The sequence below is a fragment of the Antedon bifida genome, chromosome 9 (genome assembly GCF_963402885.1).
Source record: "Antedon bifida chromosome 9, ecAntBifi1.1, whole genome shotgun sequence".
NCBI classification, from domain to species: domain Eukaryota; kingdom Metazoa; phylum Echinodermata; class Crinoidea; order Comatulida; family Antedonidae; genus Antedon; species Antedon bifida.
In genome coordinates, this window is record NC_136234.1 from 7,654,733 (window position 1) to 7,675,802 (window position 21,070).

At 31.8% G+C, this 21,070-nt stretch overlaps 1 protein-coding gene across 1 annotated transcript; it reads left to right on the top strand.

Annotated features, from left to right (window-relative positions):
* The first annotated feature begins 757 nt into the window (after window positions 1-757).
* Window positions 758-5,968, top strand: LOC144852346 (putative small nuclear ribonucleoprotein Sm D2). The gene is made up of 3 exons (XM_078710130.1): window positions 758-898; window positions 4,980-5,153; window positions 5,254-5,968. The coding sequence occupies exons 1-3, from the start codon at window positions 894-896 to the stop codon at window positions 5,426-5,428; spliced, it is 354 nt and encodes a 117-aa protein (XP_078566256.1). The 5' UTR covers window positions 758-893; the 3' UTR covers window positions 5,429-5,968.
* Window positions 5,969-21,070: the final 15,102 nt, after the last annotated feature.

The following is a 21,070-nucleotide window of genomic DNA, read 5'->3' on the forward strand; positions in this document are numbered from 1 at the left end:
TGCACGCTGAGGGCGCGCGCGTCTATTTTGTATAGCGTTTTCCTGTAGTTCATGCATTATTTTTAGATTTTTTTGTCTATGAAATAACGCTTATATTCCGTTTTCATTTTAGTAATTAATTTTATTAATGGTATTAATTTGGTAACATTTATATATTGTGTCTATAATAACAAAAGAATAAATGCTAGGGCCTACATGCAAGTCAGGATACATCAAAGCATGAACCAATACAAAAAACACACAAATTCACCCCTCTTTTTATACAGTTCATGGTTCTCTGTGTGTTTTTGACACAAACTTTCAGAGACTCGTTCATCATTTCATTTGTAATAATTTGCCTTTAATTTTATTATTTTAATATTGTTCATACCCTATTCAATATATTAACAAATATATCCACGACACTTTATTATTTTATTTAGTCATCAAAGCATGCATTATGAATTGAAAATATTACATAATTGTTATTAATAGGACGTAGTTATGGGATGTTTCGTTCCAAAATCAATCAATCGAACTTTATAATGTACTAGCGCACGCGCGCGCAATATTCTTTGCCGCAAGTACTTCTGTACGCTGTGCACATCGATATTTCACCGTAAAATGTGCAATTACATTTACAAGAAAAAGTTTAAAGTATTTTCTTGCTCCTATACTTTACATGTAATAACGGAGACAAGTTTGACACAAATTGATCTGCATATCACGTGACTATAATCCAATGTCGTAACTCTTTATATATGGCTCTGGATAGCAGCTAGAGAGTACTTTAAAAAATCCGCTGGTGGCGCTACGCAAGAGAGAGAGAGAGATAAGAGAAGTTCTCTGGAGAAATAGTCAAACTTATTTTACCAATTTATCTGTTTAAAATCTTCAAAATCTGCATCAGAAAAATGGCGTAAGTAATAGATATAAATACAATAATGCTTTAAGAATATTGGTAAATATTTATTTTTCCCCAAAAATACATATGAATATTATTCAGTACAGTTCGTTAATTCACGCCGGTACGTTGGAGTAACGTAAAAAAGCCATCTGTATCTGTTGTAACATGGAGGAAATATATATTTCCTCCATGGTTGTACAGATAGATGGCTTTACGTTACTCTAACGTAGTATAGTACTAGGGTTAGTACTAGTACTACTAGCCTATTATTATTAAATTATAACTAGCCTAGGCCCTAGGCCTAGTAACTCCGAGAACGGGTAGCGTTTGTGTCTAGTACTAGTAGGCCCGGCCTAGGCCTAGGCCTAGCTAGACAATTGAAATGACTAGGCCTAGGCCTACCACTCATTTTAAGGCTTATTAAATGCAGATTGCGGATATATAAGGCTAGGACTCTAGGAGGCTAACTATAAATATGAATAATAATTTAATAAATTGGCCTACCTAGCCTAGGACTAGGTAGGCTAGCCTATTTTAGTAGGATGCTAGTCAAGTCGCCCCATCGCAAAGTCGCCCCATACAAAGTCGCCCCTAAACGTTGAAATAGGCTAGTTTTTACAAGTGCGTAAAATTACGCAAATGATATATTCGGATCAGGTGCCGTTTTCGGCCACATCGACTTGTATGGACTATACCATTATAAAAAGATGGGAAAATAGGGGTGTCCCATTTATTAATTGAGTGTGCAGTGTGTTAAAATACTGCTGCTTTTGTTTAATGCATTATGTTTCAGCAACAAAGAGAAAACAACTACGCCCTGCACGCTGCAGAAATAATTTAAGTTTTCAAGTTAATACAGTATATTATGGCTCTTTATTTCTATATAATGTGTAGGTATCCTTCCCTAATATGGATATTAGGTGGATTCCCTAAGGTGATATTGAATAATGTTTACGGATTTATAGATACAGAAAGTATATAAAGAAATTAGTTTTTATTCCAGTTACAAATAAAAAATAATTTATCTAACGATAAGACATACATATTTAACAAAGATGACATTAGTACATTTAATAAGATCTATCGCATACTGATTATGGTAATCAGTAAAACAAATAAACATTATAATTTTGTCAATGAATCTGTACCATTTTGTTCCCAGAAAACACGTCAGCGTTTGAAATTGCGTGTTTTTAGGTTTGGTTTTTCTAAAACTTTTTAAACGTCTTCTGTGTAGAAATACATGTTCTAATTGAACAACGTTTGCATCAAAACGTTATAATAACGAATGCAAAACTGAGCTGACAATGTCGCCATAAAGAGGATGATTGGTGTCTAGCATGGAATACAAGCCGTTTGCATAGACAAACCAATTACTTTCCCTGCTCTACCCAGCACCTTCTCATTCCCTGATATTCCCAGTTACCATCTGTTACCATTTTATTCGGTATCTACATTCGTTTCATTTAACATTAAATGTATCAGGTAATCAGTAAAACAAACAAAAAGCATATAATTATATGTCAATGAATCTTCAATTATACTCGTCTACCGATTCCAAGTTCTTGGGTTCAAATCCATGTTGTTGGGATTTATCCCTTGCAAATAAAGAATATGATTTATCTACCGATAGGATTGGGCCGATTAGAATGCATTTGCCAACATTCTTTTACATATTTCACAACATTATACAGTGTAGGTAATTTAACCGATTGTAATGTAGTATTTAGGATATTTTAATATCGATTGTACTGTAGTATTTAAGATTTTTTAATTCCGATTTGGATTGTGATATTTAGTTGTTGTTGTAGTTTAACATGTTTTAATTCCGATTGTATTGTAGTATTTAGGATGTTTTAATTCCGATTGTACTGTAGTTGTTTTTAATATGTTTTGATTCCGATTGTACTGTAGTATTTAAGATGTTTTAATTCCGATTGTGATATTTAGTTGTTGTTGTAGTTTAACATGTTTTAATTCCGATTGTATTGTAGTATTTAGGATGTTTTAATTCCGATTGTACTGTAGTTGTTTTTAATATGTTTTGATTCCGATTGTACTGTAGTATTTAAGATTTTCTAATTTCGAATCCTGTTGTACTAAAATTTGTTTAAATCCAGATAGGCATAACATAGTATTTAATATGTTTTAATTTTGATTATACTGTAGTGTTTAGTTTAGTTTTTATATAGGCCTATAGTAAGTAAACCTACTTATATAGTTAATATTGTTACAAAATCTTGGCATTCCGTAATAATACCTACTATACCTAATAATAACATGCCTTATAAAAGGTACATGCTTGCTAGTTTTTGATGTTCTGTGTTGTAGGTTACATAACAGAACAATTGTATTGTCTTCCCATTCAATAGACACCCTTCTCTACATAAAACATAATACACCACACCCCTATCATAATAATGGTATAGTCCATACAAGTCGAGGTGGCCGAAAACGGCACCTGATCCCTTATTAGTCTCAGGTCACAGTACTGTACATCGATCGGCAACGCTCTTATCAGAGAGGAAGCCCAACGTAATTACTCCACTGTATCTTGCACTAAACGATGCGCTAGCTCTTCAGGGGGAAACCCCCGTAATTGGGCACTGTTGATTGAAAAGCGACTCACAATTTCTGAAACCAATCGGAGCTGCACCTTCTGGCTGCTACGTGTTTCTGCTGACTGGGGATTCTTCTTTTTAAAAAACATGCACACGATACTGTACGATGGTTTTTCCATGGTCAAAATGTAGCGTCTAATTTTACTAAAATACCTGCATGCAAAACTATCATACCGGCGATGAGTATTTTTTATTTCTTCATTTTGAAAAATCATAACCATAATAATATTAAACAATATACATATACTTATCAATAAATTACGTTTTTTTTGTAATTTATTTGATATATTATAGCAACATTGTCAATATCAATAAATTACGGATTGTTAAACACCTTTAAAAACTTGATAAATACCAAAAAAAAAGGAATATGAATTGTCTAAAGTGAGACGTTTTGGCCCACAAAGTGGGATGTTTCGGCCGAATCGTCCTGGAATCGAAAGGAAGCTCCCTCTTTGGTTTGCAATAAGTAATCTCGAAAAGAAGCCCATTTCAAAATCAAGCCCATGGGCTTCTTCTTTTTTTAGTGCTCTTGGGTGGGCTTCTTATGAGATGGGCTTCTTTTCGAGAGTACTTTTGCAAACTGTAGAGGGGGCTTCTTTTCGAAATGAATGCTGTAAATTTTGTGAATTTCTACTACAATAATATGACTTTTGAGACATTTTTTCAACCATTAAATTATGTTATGTTATGTAACTGACATATCTCACTATTATGTTATGTGATATAATAATATGTTTAATTTAATAAAGATTAATATACCAATTAAAAAACAATATAAAAAGCAAAAAAACAGTCCTATGATTCACCGTCAAATACAATAATTTCGCTATCGTCGTCGTCATCATCCACAATGGAATATTCAAGAGTGTCGTCTGTCGATGATGGCATCTCATATCCAACCAACCTTTCGATGTTTACTTCTTTGTTTTCAGAACTATCAAGGGCTACATTTATCCCACACTTTCTGAACCGACCGAATTTGCAGCGATGGATTTGTGTTATGGCATTGCCAACCTACTTTGTTTTAAGAATTCGCCTATCGCTTGCGCATATTTTACCCATCTCATAATCATCGAGGTTATCATTGATATGTTTTTCAAACTCCTCTTTTATCGCATTCTTAAATGGCTTGTTGAATACAATATCGAGGGGCTGTACTCTGCTAATAAACTCAGTTATTAAACCTACATTCTTAATACAGTATAGTAGTCTATCTCGAAAAGAAGCCCATACTATCTTGAAAAGAAGCCCAGGGTGGCTTCATTTCGAGATGGGCTTCTTTTCGAAGTTTTACGGTATATCAATATATTATGACCTTACAACTCATAATTAGCTGAACAATCAAGCCTTGCGCATTATAATTATTTTACAGTTTATTGTTTTCCAAATGGTACTTTGATTGCATCTTGTAAACAACATTTTAATCACAAGGCTAGGCCAATTCTTAATATATATATTTTTTTTTATAGATTGGCCAAACCCAAAAGTGAGTTAACAGCCGAGGAACTTGCAAAGCGAGAGGAGGAAGAATTCAACACAGGTCCTCTTTCTGTACTTACACAGTCAGTTAAAAATAACACACAAGTCCTTATCAATTGTAGGAATAACAAGAAGTTATTAGGCCGAGTTAAAGCTTTTGACAGGTATTTTATATTCATAAACAGTTTTATGTTCTGTTTTGGAATACTGTTCTAGAAAATGATGATTGCTTATATGGTGATGATTTATTTCTTTTTATAATAGGCATTGTAATATGGTTCTAGAAAATGTAAAAGAAATGTGGACAGAAGTGCCAAAATCTGGCAAAGGAAAGAAGAAATCAAAACCTGTAAACAAAGATCGTTACATTTCAAAGATGTTCCTACGTGGTGATAGCGTAATACTCGTACTAAGAAATCCACTGGCAACAGCTAAATGATTAGTCACTTTTTAGCCATGTCAAAATTTACTTTAACTTAAAAAAAATTATGATTGGCAGCGTTTTTTAGGCATTGTTGTTATTCTGTTCCATTTGAATGCAAAACTATAAAGTGTCATTTATGATGTGAATAATTAATGCAGTAATTTACTGTACAGTATGTCCTTTCATATAATTTGTGTATATATTACTTGCAATGCTTGTGACAACAGTGTCTTTATTACTGCTCAATCAGAAATTAGTTTTTTTCTTGGTAAATCCAGAATGTAAAATATTAAATTATGTTTGGAAAGAAAAACAAATAAAACACCTTAAATAATCTTACATCTTGCAAGATCCCAAACACAGGATAATAACGAAAAAGCACAATAATATCATATAGTACCAGGGATACCAAGGATTTCATCTGAGGGGTGGGTGATAAATATTTGATATGCCCATATTTGTACTTTAGATCATGGATTCCTTCATGTTTGGATTATGAACATTTACAATATGGTTTACTTTGTACTGATGTTTGAATAAACGATAATATTTTAACGTAGAGTGTGACCTTATTTTTTTCTCATGTCTTTGTTTCTCAATGTCTTAACTTAAAGATCGTTTTTTTTGTCATTACATTTTGTATTTAAATTATCTAATCTAAATGAAATGATTTAATTTATAATAAATGAAATGATAATAATAATTTAATATTATTATTGAATAGAGTTAAGATATTCCACACGATATCAAGCGATTTGAAAAACAAACAAAAAATCAGTGCTGAACTGAGTTAATGCAATACAGACATTATTGACGCAATGTATGCATCAACTCAGTACCCGACAGAGTTATTTTTATTTTGTTCCACCAATCTCTTCTAATGTTAAAGATGGCACATTTTATGCTTCAGCAATTAAAGAATGGAACAAATTACCAAGTACGATAAAAAGTACTGAAAGTGTAAATGCATTTAGAAAATTAGTTGAAAACAATTTCGCATCGAAACGGCATAGCATCTAAACTTAATTTGTTTACTTCTGTTTAAATTTCTTTTACTCAAGGACTCCAATGGAAATAAACCTGAGTTATTGGTTTTATTGGACGATCCTGATACTCGAACTTTTTATATCTTTTATAAAGTTTAATGGGTTTTAAATATTAGAAAAATATTTTAAACATTGTTTTTATACGATTTTAGATGTTTTAAAATATTTTTATCATTGTTTTATATGTTGTTTTTTAATACTGTTTTATTCATGAACCCTTTTACTTGTTTATGTGATTTTGATTAAATAATTGAATGTTTTATTCCATTTTGAGCATTTTTTCACACAAAATAATAAAGTGCATAGAATAGAATTAAATTACATTTCGTCTTTCAATCTGAAATGTCACCCACCTATGCTCCAGTAATTACCGATGATGCCGAGTCGTTGGCAATTTCACGGCCCCTGTGTCACATTTTTAATTTTTCAATCTTCAAATGTAGCTAGCAAATGTTACCCCATTTTCAAATCCGATCTTTCAAATTACCGACCCATTTAAATTCTTTCAATTTACGCAGAAGCCTTGGAAAAAATGATTTACGACAGAACAATTCACTTTATTTCTAAATATAAAATTCTTATAATAATACAAAATTCGGTTTTTGGAATGGGTACAAATACTCCATGGCCCTGATCGGTCTCATCAATAAAATCGTACACGAATTTTAAAATGGACAGTTAGCAATCGGCTTGTTTATAGATCGCTCTAACGCCTTTGACACCATTGACCATAATATTCTCCTTTACACAAATTAGCACATTGTGGAATTCGCGGAACTGTATTTAAAGGACAACTTTACCGAGAACCATATTTTGACAACGTATTAGGAATGTGTACATATGATTTCAGAAAAATTGCGAGATTTATGATATCGCCGCGCGCGCTCACCGTACAGAGCCGTTGCCGTAAATTGCTGTGACGTCAAGTGTGCTTAACAAAATCTACCTCATGAGTTTTCACTGTTGCTAATACAAGAGATAGGTACCTGTCATTTCAATTGCTAATTTGATCTGATACTGCATTGGCCTTAAATTTGCCAAAATGTTTAGTCTGTTATTTTTAAGAAACACTTCAATATCGAGATATGCAAAAGAAACAATAAAAAAATCAACATTTACATTTTTTACGATTTATTAAAAAAAAAATCTTGGATTATCCGTTCGGCTCGTCACCGACTCCCTTCGACCTATTCTATGAACATTTTCATTACAGAGTTGCATGGCCCGAACCGGGAAAGTTCCAAGAATCAATGCGAGCATACTGCCCGCTCGCGATTTTTATTTTCGTGTAGGGTGTCGTTTTCGGGCCAACTAGACTAGTGAGAGGTACCATTTTATCATGAATTTTATGTGCAAGAAGAGTACGATTTCCGACCAATTAACCCTAACCCTATGAATATGAGAGGTACCATTTTATCATGAATTTTATGTGCAAGAAGAGTACGATTTCCGACCAATTAACCCTAACCCTATGAATATGACTTTGAGCGCCATTTTCATTATGGAATATGAGTCAAGTATCTAGCAACATTATATATCTATAGTACTCTTGCATTAGTGTATATTTATCAAACATTAGCAAATAGGCCAACTTATTAAAGTGGGAACTATTGATTTATATCATACTTTTCCGGATACTAAATTGGAGTTAAAGACTGATTTAAAATATTTCCTAATTTTCCTTTAGAGCGCGCCCAACGGGAAGATGCTTAAATTGAGCGTTTAATGATGAGATTGCTAATTCTACACGGTGTGCTTGTTTTTGTTTTCTTATCCTATGTTTTGGATCTTGCAAGATGTAAAGTTATTGACGGTGTTTTCTTTGGTTTAACTCGAACTCATATATTTATTATTTTCTTAAATATATTACGTGTATATTCAACGTGTTTAACATTTAAAGACAAACCGGGACGGGAACGGTTACAAACAAGGCGCCACAATAATGGAACCGGCAAGTGATATTTTATGGAATCGAGTAGAAAGAGTGAATTTTGCCACTGATGCCATGGGACAACATTGGATCGGCGAGTGTTGCAATGGTACACTCAGGGCACTGACATTTTTTTTTACATCGCCTGATATAGGGTGGAATATCCCAACTGTAGGCTAATAAATATTAAAATTGCTTTATCGGGAACTATGAATGCAAGAAAAACGAGAATCCACAGTACCGGTACCAAAGCTAAACACGCCATGGACTGAGTGAGACGTGTCGTGCAGCTCGCTAACAGTGGATAACTAATTTTGTCAACGAAGTGCAGCTCTCGAACCGCTGACCTGGTATTTTCGATTATTCAATGTATCATTAGATTAGAACAAGCATTTGAAAATAAGTTTCAAAAAATGTTTTAGTTTTTAATAAGAAATTATTATTATTTTGTACAATTTAGACGATAAATCTCGGGAAAATTAATATCAGAAAAAAACATAATGTTCAACTTAAACTCTGGAAAATATATTATGTAGAAGATAAGCAATGCTTAATGAATGTAAATATTATAAATAACTAAGTGACATTTAAATGACATTAAAATAAAATACAGTTGATTATTTTCTCCCGTCCCGGTTTATTATGTATCATTCGCCGATTCCACATGTCCTCTTATCCGTTTCCATCCCGTGTTGCTGTATCACTCGCCGATGTTGTCACATTATGGGTTAAGAAGCGAGCATCACTAGGCTGGGAGCCAGGGGCCACAAAGGGCCCCCGGGAATCCCCTGGAAACGTAAGCGTAACTGAAGGCCGTTTTATTCTGATTTAGGGTAGCCAACTTGTTTTCTTTTTTTTTTGGTACATAAATAAAATACTGTGTGCAAAACATATTGCACGAGGTCCGATGCGATGACTGTGTGCAAAGCCATTTTTTTTTCAATTTTAAAAATGAAGTGGCCCTTAAAGTTCAATAAGCCTATATTATGTTGGATGTATGATGAGAGCAGTTGATAGTGGACAAAATAAGCTCCCGTTTATTTATGTTATTTTACACCTTTTGGACTTTTATTGGGATCTGGATTTACTAGTAATGAACAAGGAACTCAAATAAAGGAAAGTAACACTTTTTTTAATTACAGAAAATTACTAGATTCAAGTGATTAAGACCTTGTACACCTCGGCACACGCATAGACAAAGGGTTAGGATTAGGACAATAATACCGCGTCTATTCTGCCTTTAATTCGGCCAATCAGGGCGAAGCGTTGTTGTGCTAGTCAACACATAGTGTCTATTGTCTTCTGTTAGCCTGGTGCAGAACAGTTAATATACACATTTGCGGGAAAAAAGTATAGGAATTTGTTTTTTTGTTTTTTTCTGATAGAGTATACCATATAAAATGTCAGAAACAAATCCCCATCCCAGGGTCTTGGGGAAATTTTTTTACGACACTTTTAAATTTTGGCCTATATGACACACACAAAATGCCTATTATTAATTAACACACACAAATACCTATATATAGGGGATAGGGAAAACCAATTAACGGTTTTTGTTACTTGCAGTTGTGTTTTAAAGATTAAAATTAGTAGAGGATTACTTTAATAACTACTTCTCATCGTAGTTGATGAATCGAGTCGATACGATGACATCATCATGCCAGAATCCAATATGGCGGGAAAAACCCCATTTTTAACAAAAATGCATTTTTTGTCCATACAATGTACAATAGACTTACTATCCTAAAACAAAACACGAATCCACACAAATGTACATCTACTTACAGTAATTGTCCCCCTCCCCAGTCTTCCCAACATTAGGATGGCGGATCCAAGATTTTGATTTAGGAGGTTTGGGTTGGAGCGGGGAAGGATTTGTAAAATGAAGTGCTGAATTTAATTTTTGGATCTCTCTCTGGATCAGCCTATGGATAATGCAGATTCACCTATATGCATTTCTCATACGGAACCGGAACATTTCATGGGTGTTGTTTCTTGCTATCCACCTAAAATTAGACAGCAAATTACCGACCAAAGGATCAGTATATTAAGAGACATCACTTTTGATAATTATTCCTTGCACAACACCAGAGATTGTCCAAGCATTGACCTGAATCATATAGTGATTTAACCGGCATTTACTCATTGTCGTATGTACAAGACCAAGTTACTAACTAAGTTATTTCTTTGTTCAACTGCTCTTATTAAAATCTGTTGTTAAAATCTCTACAACCAAACTCTGAAACTTGTGAGTGCAATAGGATTCATATGAATCATATTAAGAATAGATGAGTCCCACTATCTGATAGTTAGATAGGCCCTATTATATGCCATTATGTATATTGCCTGTCAATTGTACAAATATTTCTGAACATCGTAATTAAAACTTTAGCAATTTATAAACTTATATATAATGCCAGTATTATAAACATACCTAAACATATAATACCTAAAATAAACAAAATATTATATAGATTCCTATGGCATGGGAAAAGTGAAAAGATAAGGAGAGATACCCTTATTCAACGAGTAGAAAAGGGAGGACTGAAAATGATCGATTTTCAATCAATGATAAACGCTTTAAAATTAACTTGGGTTAAGCGTCTGCTAAGTCCAGACCCTGGAAAATGGAAAGTTATTCCGAATTATTATATGTATCCCATAGAATATACAGTTAAAGCTACCCATCTTAACCCTAATGTTCATACTAAGTTAGCTATCATGCCTGATTTCTATAAAGAAATGCTGAACAACGTAGTTAAGTTGAACACTAAGGTTGGTAAAAATCCAATAAACTATTATGAAATTATAGAGCAAAATTTATGGGAAAATAAACTAATCACCTTAAACAAAGAATCACTATATTTTAAATCCTGGATAATCTCTGGATATAATACTATAAGAGACGTAATAAATGAAAATAGAATACTAACTGCACGGGAAATAATTTCTACACTTTCGCAAAAAAGAAATGGAATAATTGAATACATTTCTTTAGTAAATGCAATTCCAAATGAATGGAAAATGATTTTAATAAATGAAGATAATATACAAGATAATAGAAGAAATAGTGATTCTCTGTTTAAAAGTAACCGTAAAGCAACTTTCTATTACAATAATTTGGTCACTACCAAAAGTATTGTTCCAATAGCACAAGTTAAATGGTGTTTAGAGCTAAATGACAATGATATTAACTGGGATGATGTTTGGAATAATCGTGTAAATTGCATGAAATATAACACAAAAATAGCCCAGTTTAATTTTAAGTTATTACATAGAATTCTGCCTTGTAAGAAAAGATTAAAAATCTGGAAACTAGCAAGGAGTGACATATGTGACAATTGTGATATAAGTATAGAAAATGAACAACATATGTTATTTTTATGTAATGTTATCCAACCTGTGTGGATACGATTCAACGAACTAATTAAAAAATGTTTTCCTGAAATGCAAAAGATTACTTTTTTAAACATTATTGTTGGAACGGCAAATAAAGTCGTAAATGAACTATTGTCGTTATTTACCTTCTGTATTTATAAAATGTGTTTACAAAATAAAATTGATAAACGCAAACATGATGTAAAATTAATTTGGAAGTTATTCTCTCTCGAAGTTAAATACCAAATTAATAATGAATATTCATGTAACTTAACTAAAGCCGAGATTAAGTGGTCACGCATAAAGAAAAATGTTCTTAATTTATTAAATTAAACATTATTTATTGATCTTTTCTTTATTTTGTTTTGATCTATTGTATTTCAAATAATATAAATTTATGTCTGCGTATTTGTATGTATGTATATGTATTTATGGATATGTACGGGTGTGTATATGGTATGTATATGCATTGTATATGTGTATGGCATGTGTATGTATATGTGTGTAGGTATGTATACATTATGTACATATATTCTTTATAGTTTCAACGTGTATTGTTGATATGCCAATTTTAAATCATAATTTTAATACAGTATTTGAAATCATGGTTATATATGTATTTTTGTGTACTATTAATTGCAATACTTAAACATTACAGCTTATATCAATTAAGTATTTAGACATGTTACTATTTTAACACATTCTTTTTAATGTGTGTCAAATTATTTGTAAGAAAGAATGAAAAAAAGAGAAAAAGAGTGGAAATAATAAAGGTGGGTTGTTCCCACGAAAGACAAAAAAAAAAATATTTCTGAACACTGAGAGTGAGAAGGAATCGCTGATCAATGTGAAGTCTCTTTTTGCTTAACCGAACCCTAGAACGTAGATTTTGCAAGGTTTTAATTTGTTCAGATCTCTTTTTTTGCAGATTGTACAAATTACAATGTTAGGCTTCTTATGATTCCTATTGCACTAATTGGTTTGAACCCACCAAATAAAATTGCAAGATGTTGATTTTAACACCTTTAATGAAGAGCTGTTGATCAAAGAAATGTTACAGATATATTCGATAGTTTTGTAACTTGGTCTTGTACAACAATGTAGACTAATTTCAGATTCAGGCCAATGATTGCAACACATTAACACTAATTGTATTACTTATTTTTATACATAATGCATAATTCCAGACCAGTTTGTCCATCTGTATATTGGGGAAGCTGTTGTCAAAATCATTTTGCAGAGTTCCAGAGTAATTTTGAATAATACGTACTACAGGTGGAACCGTGATGATAATAATTTTCCTATACTTTTTTCCCGCAAAATTTGTACTGCACCCAGGCTATAGAAATCGTTATCATGATGTGACGTCACAACGATAGAGGGCGGTGCATGGTTTCTAGCCAACCAAAAAATGCGTTCAGCGCTACTATGTTGATAAACAGTAAAGATTTCTATCAAATTATCTTAGCTTGATTTTTTTAAACTTAAACTGTAGTTGAAGAATAGCCTAAGTAGATTATTAAGAACAAATATTTAGTGATATTTTGAAATTTCAGTTTGTTTTTATTATTTATTATTGAAAATTATTAAGTTGTAAATTATGACTACTTCAATAAGCCTATTCCAAACTATTGGTGATCTTGGAGTCACTCCAGGCAGGCTGAACGCATTTTTGGTAGCTATATATGGCCATAGTCAATAGAAAGTACTTTCTATTGACTATGATAATTAGAAGCCATTTTTGTGTCAAAGAATTCGCACGCTGAGGGCGCGCGCGTCTCTTTTGTATAGCGTTTTCCTATAGTTCATGCATTATTTTTAGATTTTGTTGTCTATGAAATAACGCTTAGATTCCGTTTTTATTTTAGTAATTAATTTTATTAATGGTATTGATTTGGTAACATATAATGATATATATATATATTTTATAACAACAAAAAACTAAATGCTAGGGCCTACATGGATGGAAGTTACGATACATCAAAGCATGAACCAATACAAAAAACACACAAATTCACCCCTCTTTATATATATATATGGCTCTCTGTGTGTTTTTGAACAAACTGCGCCGCCAACGTTATTAAAATTCAGTTCATCATTTCATTTGTAATAATTTGCCATTATTATTTAAATATTGTTCATACCCTTTTCAGTATATTAACAAATATATCCACGACACTTTATTATTTTTATTTAGTCATCAAAGCATGCATTATGAATTGAAAATATTACATATTTAGGGAATAAGTAATTCGGCCTTTACTTACCCTATTTAGAATACGGTAATAGAGTATTGTAGCAGTCAAACGATGTCCAAAGCTGGAAATGTCCTAGGCTCGAAGTAATAATCTATACGGAGTGTAGATACCACAATAACCACACGAAGCGCGTAGTACGTGCGCAGTGTAAAGCCTAGTAGGCCAGTTCAGGACGATATATATACAACGGTACAATAATTGAGACACGATAACATACAGTAACACGTAGTAAAATATGTAAAGTTAAAACGCTAAATATCAAAATGCTAATAATTAGGACAACTAATTATTATCGCTACACTCGTAAAAACTCGCTAATAGTTTGCTCATTAAATGTTTTTAATGAGACGTAGTGACGTCAGCACCGTGATACTCTATATTTCAAATACACAAGCCAGCACGATAGCGTTATATTATGGCAGACAAACCATGAAAAACTAAAAGAAACATGAATGCAGTCGCCGTTATTTGGAGAAATCCAGGCATATACTGTATAGGAGGTCATTGATTGAATGCTAAGCAAATACAGATAGCTACCATGGAGTCCAATTTCCAGTATTTTTACAATATGGATAAAGCCATCAAATACCAAACGCTAACGATATGCACGACATACACACTGACGATATTATTTTACTTATAAAGACGGACGCATACAATAATACATGAAAATGAGGATACTGAACTACACAAAGCATTACTAGACTTACACCAATATTAAACAAGGAATATACCACATACCATGATATAATGCAAGAACAAATCACCCCGATTTACTTATTTGGTTAAAATCACAAATTTCAAATACAATACATTATACAATTCAAAATATTTAAAAAGTATAAAACTGCTAAAACAGAGTAAAAAAGTAAAATCCTTAAAACAAGTGTTAAAAGAGTAAAACACTAAAAAGTGTAAAAATTACATTTAAATAGTGATAAAGGTAAACAAAATATATATTTGTGTGTGTCTTAATGCTGTTTCTGATTTAGGCTAATTTCACTACAAGCATGTGTATGCGAGTTTGGTGTAATGGTTATGTAACAAGCCTTTCAATTAACAATAGCTTCAGTTGACTAAACAATAGAACAGCAACGCGAAAATCAAACGAGTGAATTTGAAAAGAAATAGGGTTTTTAAACTACTCGCATCAAAAAACGTGCACATTAAATCAAATTATGTTTTAAAATTACAAATCAAAAATTTATAACTCTTGCCTCTTGTACAAAAATGAATTTTGGTAAAGATCTTGTAATTACTTTTTGAGTAATCCTGCTAACAAACAAACAAACAAACAGACAGACAAATGAAAGCACTCAGAAACTGAGTGAAGTACTTGGCAAAATATATCCACTGATTGGGAGCATGTTGAAAGATAAATTTTTTTGATTTAGGTATTAGCTTTAGATGGTTCAAATCCTGCTATGGTTTATAATTTTTAATACAAATAAGGAAGGACACACACTGGTACTAATTATCAACTAACAATAGATTAATTTGAATAACAATAGAACAACAACGCGAAAAACAAACGGGTGAATTTGAAAAGAAATAGGTTTTTTAAAACTACTCGTATAAACAAGCCTGTACATTAAATCAAATTATGTTTTGGAAATTACAAATCACAATTTGTAACGCTTGCCTCTTGTACAAAAATGATGTTTTTTGGACAAGTAGTTCTCGAGAAAATGCAATTTCAGTACACTTGTTACTTTAAGACTGCTCGCCGGCTTTTAAAAATTGTCTCCTATCTTTTAACACTAGCCGGTCTGAAAATAATATCATTTTTGTTATTTGTGAAGTTATTAATAAACCAATTTTTTTTAATTTTCAATAGGCATGGTCTGTTGAAAATACATACAAACATTCAAACTAGCCCTCGCGCATAGCGCGATACTTGGCCAAATCAAAATTGGCCTCCTAAACACACTTGACCCGATTTGCACCAAAAGTGTGTGTCTTAATGCTGTGTGATTTAGGCTAATTTCACTACAATCCTGTGTATACGAGTTTTGTGTACAGGTTATGTAACCAGCCTTTCAACGAACAATAGCTTCAGTCGGCTAACAATAGAACAGCAACGCGAAAAACACACGGGTGAATTTGAAAAGAAATAGGTTTTGTAAACTACTCGCATCAAAAAACCTCTATATTAAATCTAATTAAGTTGTAAAATTACAAATCACAAATTATAACTCTTGCCTCTTGTACAAAAATGAAGTTTTTTGGACAAGTAGTTCTCGAGAAAATGCAATTTAAGTTTACTTGTTAATTTAAGATTGCTCGCCGGCTTTTGATAATTCTGTCCTATCTTTTAACACTAGCAGGTCTGAAAATAATTTTTAAAAGTGGTCCAGAATTAGAACCGTGGTCCAGATTTTAACCAAAATTGGGCGGTGTCGTCCTTGCACCAGGTGACATGTGTGGTAGTAATTTGGAGTCATTCGAATCAAAACTGTGAGCAGTAGAGTGATGACAAACAAACAAACACACACACACGCAAACACACACAAACCGCACCAATCAACATACTTGGCCAATTTTCAATTTCGCCAAGTAACAAACAAAGTAAATACTATACTTGGCAAAATTCTTTTTTGCCAAGTAACAAACACACGCGATCGATTACATATACCTCCTTGGCGGAGGTAAATTACCGTACGATATCAGTTTCACCCGTATTTTAACAAAAATCTTTTAAAATGCAATGCCTAATAATAGAGTCTATGACTATCTAACCAAATTAAACTAAAACCCCAACAACACCCAACCCATGTTTTTTTTATGAATGTTGTCTGGCAAGTATGTATTGTACATTAAATGGTTACCAAACTGACAAGCAGCTGATTCTTTTGGTATACTATTGAATATTGTAATTGTGAATTGTGTGAATAAATAAAAATATTGTATATTTATCGGGTAAATTAGTGTAGCATAGAACATATACGCGAACGTAAAACGTACCCACGGGCCAAGAGGTTTATCGCAGAGACGTAGGCTGGTTGCTGTCAGGGGAGGGGTTGAATTGTAAATGCGGTGCTTACACCCTTGGGCTGCTAGGTTCCTTGAAATCGCACTTATATTTATGAAACGAGCTGTACTCGCGTACCATCTAGGTCGTGCCCACAGATGGTTCTCGAATACACAGTAGTTTCAGCGTAAAAACAACTGGCGATTTCAAATGTACGTACCGTAGGACTATAATACATTTCGTTTACAGGAACGCACCCTGAGAATTATTTCCGAAAGAGAAACTAGTCACAAAATGAGTCCAAAATGTTTAAGTCAAATTTAAGCAAACCCAATTTGTGTTTTGTATGTAACATTAGGGTTGATGGATGGTGAAGAGGATTAATGTAAAAAGGAACCAGTAAAACTTTTTGGAGTTAATCCATTTTTAGAAATTTTCACTGCGGGGGACCAATGTAATTTTTTCGAAAAATGGCCAAAATTTACACTTTTTAAAATCCAATAATTATGCTATAATATTGCCATTTATACATCATCCTATTGAGCCATAGTAACTAGTTATGTCAAAAAATAAAAGGGTCGAAATTTGGTCATTTTTCGAAAATTTCACTGCGGGTGACTAAAGGAGTTTTTTCGAAAAATGGCCAAAATTTTCACTTTTTAAAATTCAATAATTATGCTATAATATTGCCATTTAAGCCCATATATTGTGGTAACATCATCTTATAGAGCCATAGTAACTAGTTATTTCAAAAAATAACAGTGTCAAAAATTAGCCATTTTTCGAAAATTTCACTACAGGGGACCAATGTAATTTTTTCAAAAAATAGCCAAAATTTCCACTTTTAACAATTTAATATTTATCCTATAATATTGCCATTTATGCACATATATTGTGTTAACATCATCTTATTGAGCCATAGTAACTAGTTTTGTCAACAAATAAAAGGGTCGGAATTTGGCCATTTTTCGAAAATTTTACTAAAGGATTTTTTTCGAAAAATGGATAAAATTTCCACTTTTAAATTTCAATAATTATGCTATAATATTGCCATTTATGCACATATATTGTGGTAACATCATCTTATATAGCCATAGTAACTATTTATGTCTAAAAATAAAAGGGTCGGAATTTGGACGTTTTTCGAAAATTTCTCTACGGGGGACCAAAGGATTTTTTTTCGAAAAATAGCCAAAATTTTCACTTTTAAAAATTTAATATTTATCCTATAATATTGCCATTTATGCACATATATTTTGTTAACATCATCTTATTGAGCCATAGTAACTAGTTTTGTCAAATAAAAGGGTCGAAAATTGGCCATTTTTCGAAAATTACACTAAAGGATTTTTTTCGAAAAATGGCCAAAATTTCAACTTTTAAATTAAAAAAATTATGCTATAATATTACCATTTATGCACATATATTGTGGTAACATCATCTTATATAGCCATAGTAACTAGTTATGTAAAAAATTAAAAGGGTCGGAATTTGGCCATTTTTTTGAAAATTTTACTATGGGGGACAGAAGGATTTTTTTTCGAAAAATAGCCAAAATTTCCACTTTTTAAAATTTAATAATTATGCTATAATATTACCATTTATGCCCATATATTGTGTTAACATCATCTTATTGAGCCATAGTAACTAGTTTTGTCAACAAATAAAAGGGTCGAAATTTGGCGATTTTTCGAAAATTTCACTAAAGAATTTTTTTTGAGAAATGGCCAAAATTTCCACTTTTAAATTTCTATGATTATGCTATGATATTGCCATTTATGCACATTATATTGTGGTAACATCATCTTATATAGCCGGCCATAGTAACTAGTTATGTCAAAAAATAAAAGGGTCGAGATTTGGCCATTTTTCGAAAATTTCACTGCGGGAGACCAAAGGAATTTTTTTCGAAAATGGCCAAAATTTTTATTTTTTTAAAATTCAATAACAATTTCTTCTTTTTAAAATTCACTAATTATGCTATAATATTGCCATTTTTGCACATATATTGTAGTAACATCATCTTATAGAGCCACAGTAACTAGTTTTGTCAACAAATAAAAGGGTCGGAATTTGGCCATTTTTCGAAAATTTCACTAAAGGATTTTTTTCGAAAAATGGATAAAATTTCCACTTTTAAATTTCAATAATTATGCTATAATTTTGCTATTTATGCACATATATTGTGGTAACATCATCTTATATAGCCATAGTAAATATTTATGTCTAAAAATAAAAGGGTCGGAATTTGGACGTTTTTCGAAAATTTCACTAAAGGATTTTTTTCGAAAAGTGGCAAAAATTTCCACTTTTAAATTAAAAAAATGATGCTATAATATTGCCATTTATGCACATATATTGTGGTAACATCATCTTATATAGCCATAGTAACTAGTTATGTCTAAAAATAAATGTGGATGTTTTTCGAAACTGTCACTACGGGGGACCAAAGATTTTTTTTTCGAAAAATGACCAAAATTTCCACTTTTTAAAATTCAATATTTATGCTATAATATTGCAGTTTATGCACATATATTGTGGTAACTTCATCTTATAGAGCCATAGTAATTAGTTACGTCAAAAAATAAAAGGGTCGAAATTTGGCCATTTTTCGAAAATTTCACTGCGGGAGACCAAAGGAATTTTTCGAAAATTTGCCAAAATTTCCACTTTTTATAATTCAATAATTATGCTATAATAATGCCATTTTTGCACATATATTGTGTTAACATCATCTTTTACAGCCATAGTAATTAGTTATGCCAACAAATAAAAGGGTCGAAATTTAGCCATTCTTCGAAAATTTCGGTACGGGGGACTAAAGAATTTTTTTCGAAAAATGGCCAAAATTTCCAGTTTTTAAAATTCAATAATTATTCTATAATATTGTCAATTATGCACATATATTGTGGTAACATAATCTTATAGAGCCATAGTAACTAGTTATGTCAAAAAATAAAAGGGTTGAAATTTGGACATTTTTCGAAAATTTCACTGCGGGGGACCAAATAAATTTTTTAGAAAAATGGCCAAAATTTCAACTTTTTAAAATTCAATAATTATGCTATAATATTGCCATTTATGCACATATATTGTGGCAAAATCATCTTATAGAGCCATCTCATAGAGCCATAGTAACAGTGTCGAAATTTAGCCATTTTTCGAAAAATTTTACTGCAGGGTACCAAAGGATTTTTCTTCGAAAAATAGACAAAATTTCCACTTTTTAAAATTCAACAATTATGCAATAATATTACAATTTATGCACATATATTATGTTAAGATCATCTTATTGAGCCATAGTAACTAGTTTTGTCAACAAATAAAAGGGTTGAAATTTGGCCATTTTTCGAAAATTTCACTAAATGATTTTTTTCGAAAAATGGCCAACATTTCCACTTTTTAAAATCCAATAATTATGCTATTTTATTGCCATTTATGCACATATATTATGTTAACATCATCTTATTGAGGATAGTAACTAGTTATGTCAAAAAATAAAAGGGTCGAGATTTGGCCATTTTTTCGAAAATTTCACTGCGGGGTATTAAAGGAATTTTTTCGAAAAATGGCCAAAATTTCGACTTTTTAAAATTCAATAATTATGATATAATATTGTCATTTATGCACATATATTGTGTTTACATCATCTTATAGAGCCATATTAACTAGTTATGTCAAAAAATAACAGTGTCGAAATTTTACCATTTTTCGAAAATTTCACTGCTGGGGACCAATGTAATTTTTTCGAAAAATGACCAAAATTTCCACTTTTTAAAATTCAATCATTATGCTATAATATTGCCATTTATGCCCATATATTGTGGTAACATCATCTTATAGAGCCATAGTAACTATTTATGTCAAAAAATAACAGTGTCGAAATTTAGCCATTTTTCGAAAATTTCACTGCAGGGGACCAATGTAATTTTTTCGAAAAATGGCCAAAATTTCCACTTTTTAAAATTTAATAATTATGCTATAATATTACCATTTATGCACATATATTGTGTTAATATCATCTTATTGATCCATAGTAACTAGTTTTGTCAACAAATAAAAGGGTCGAAATTT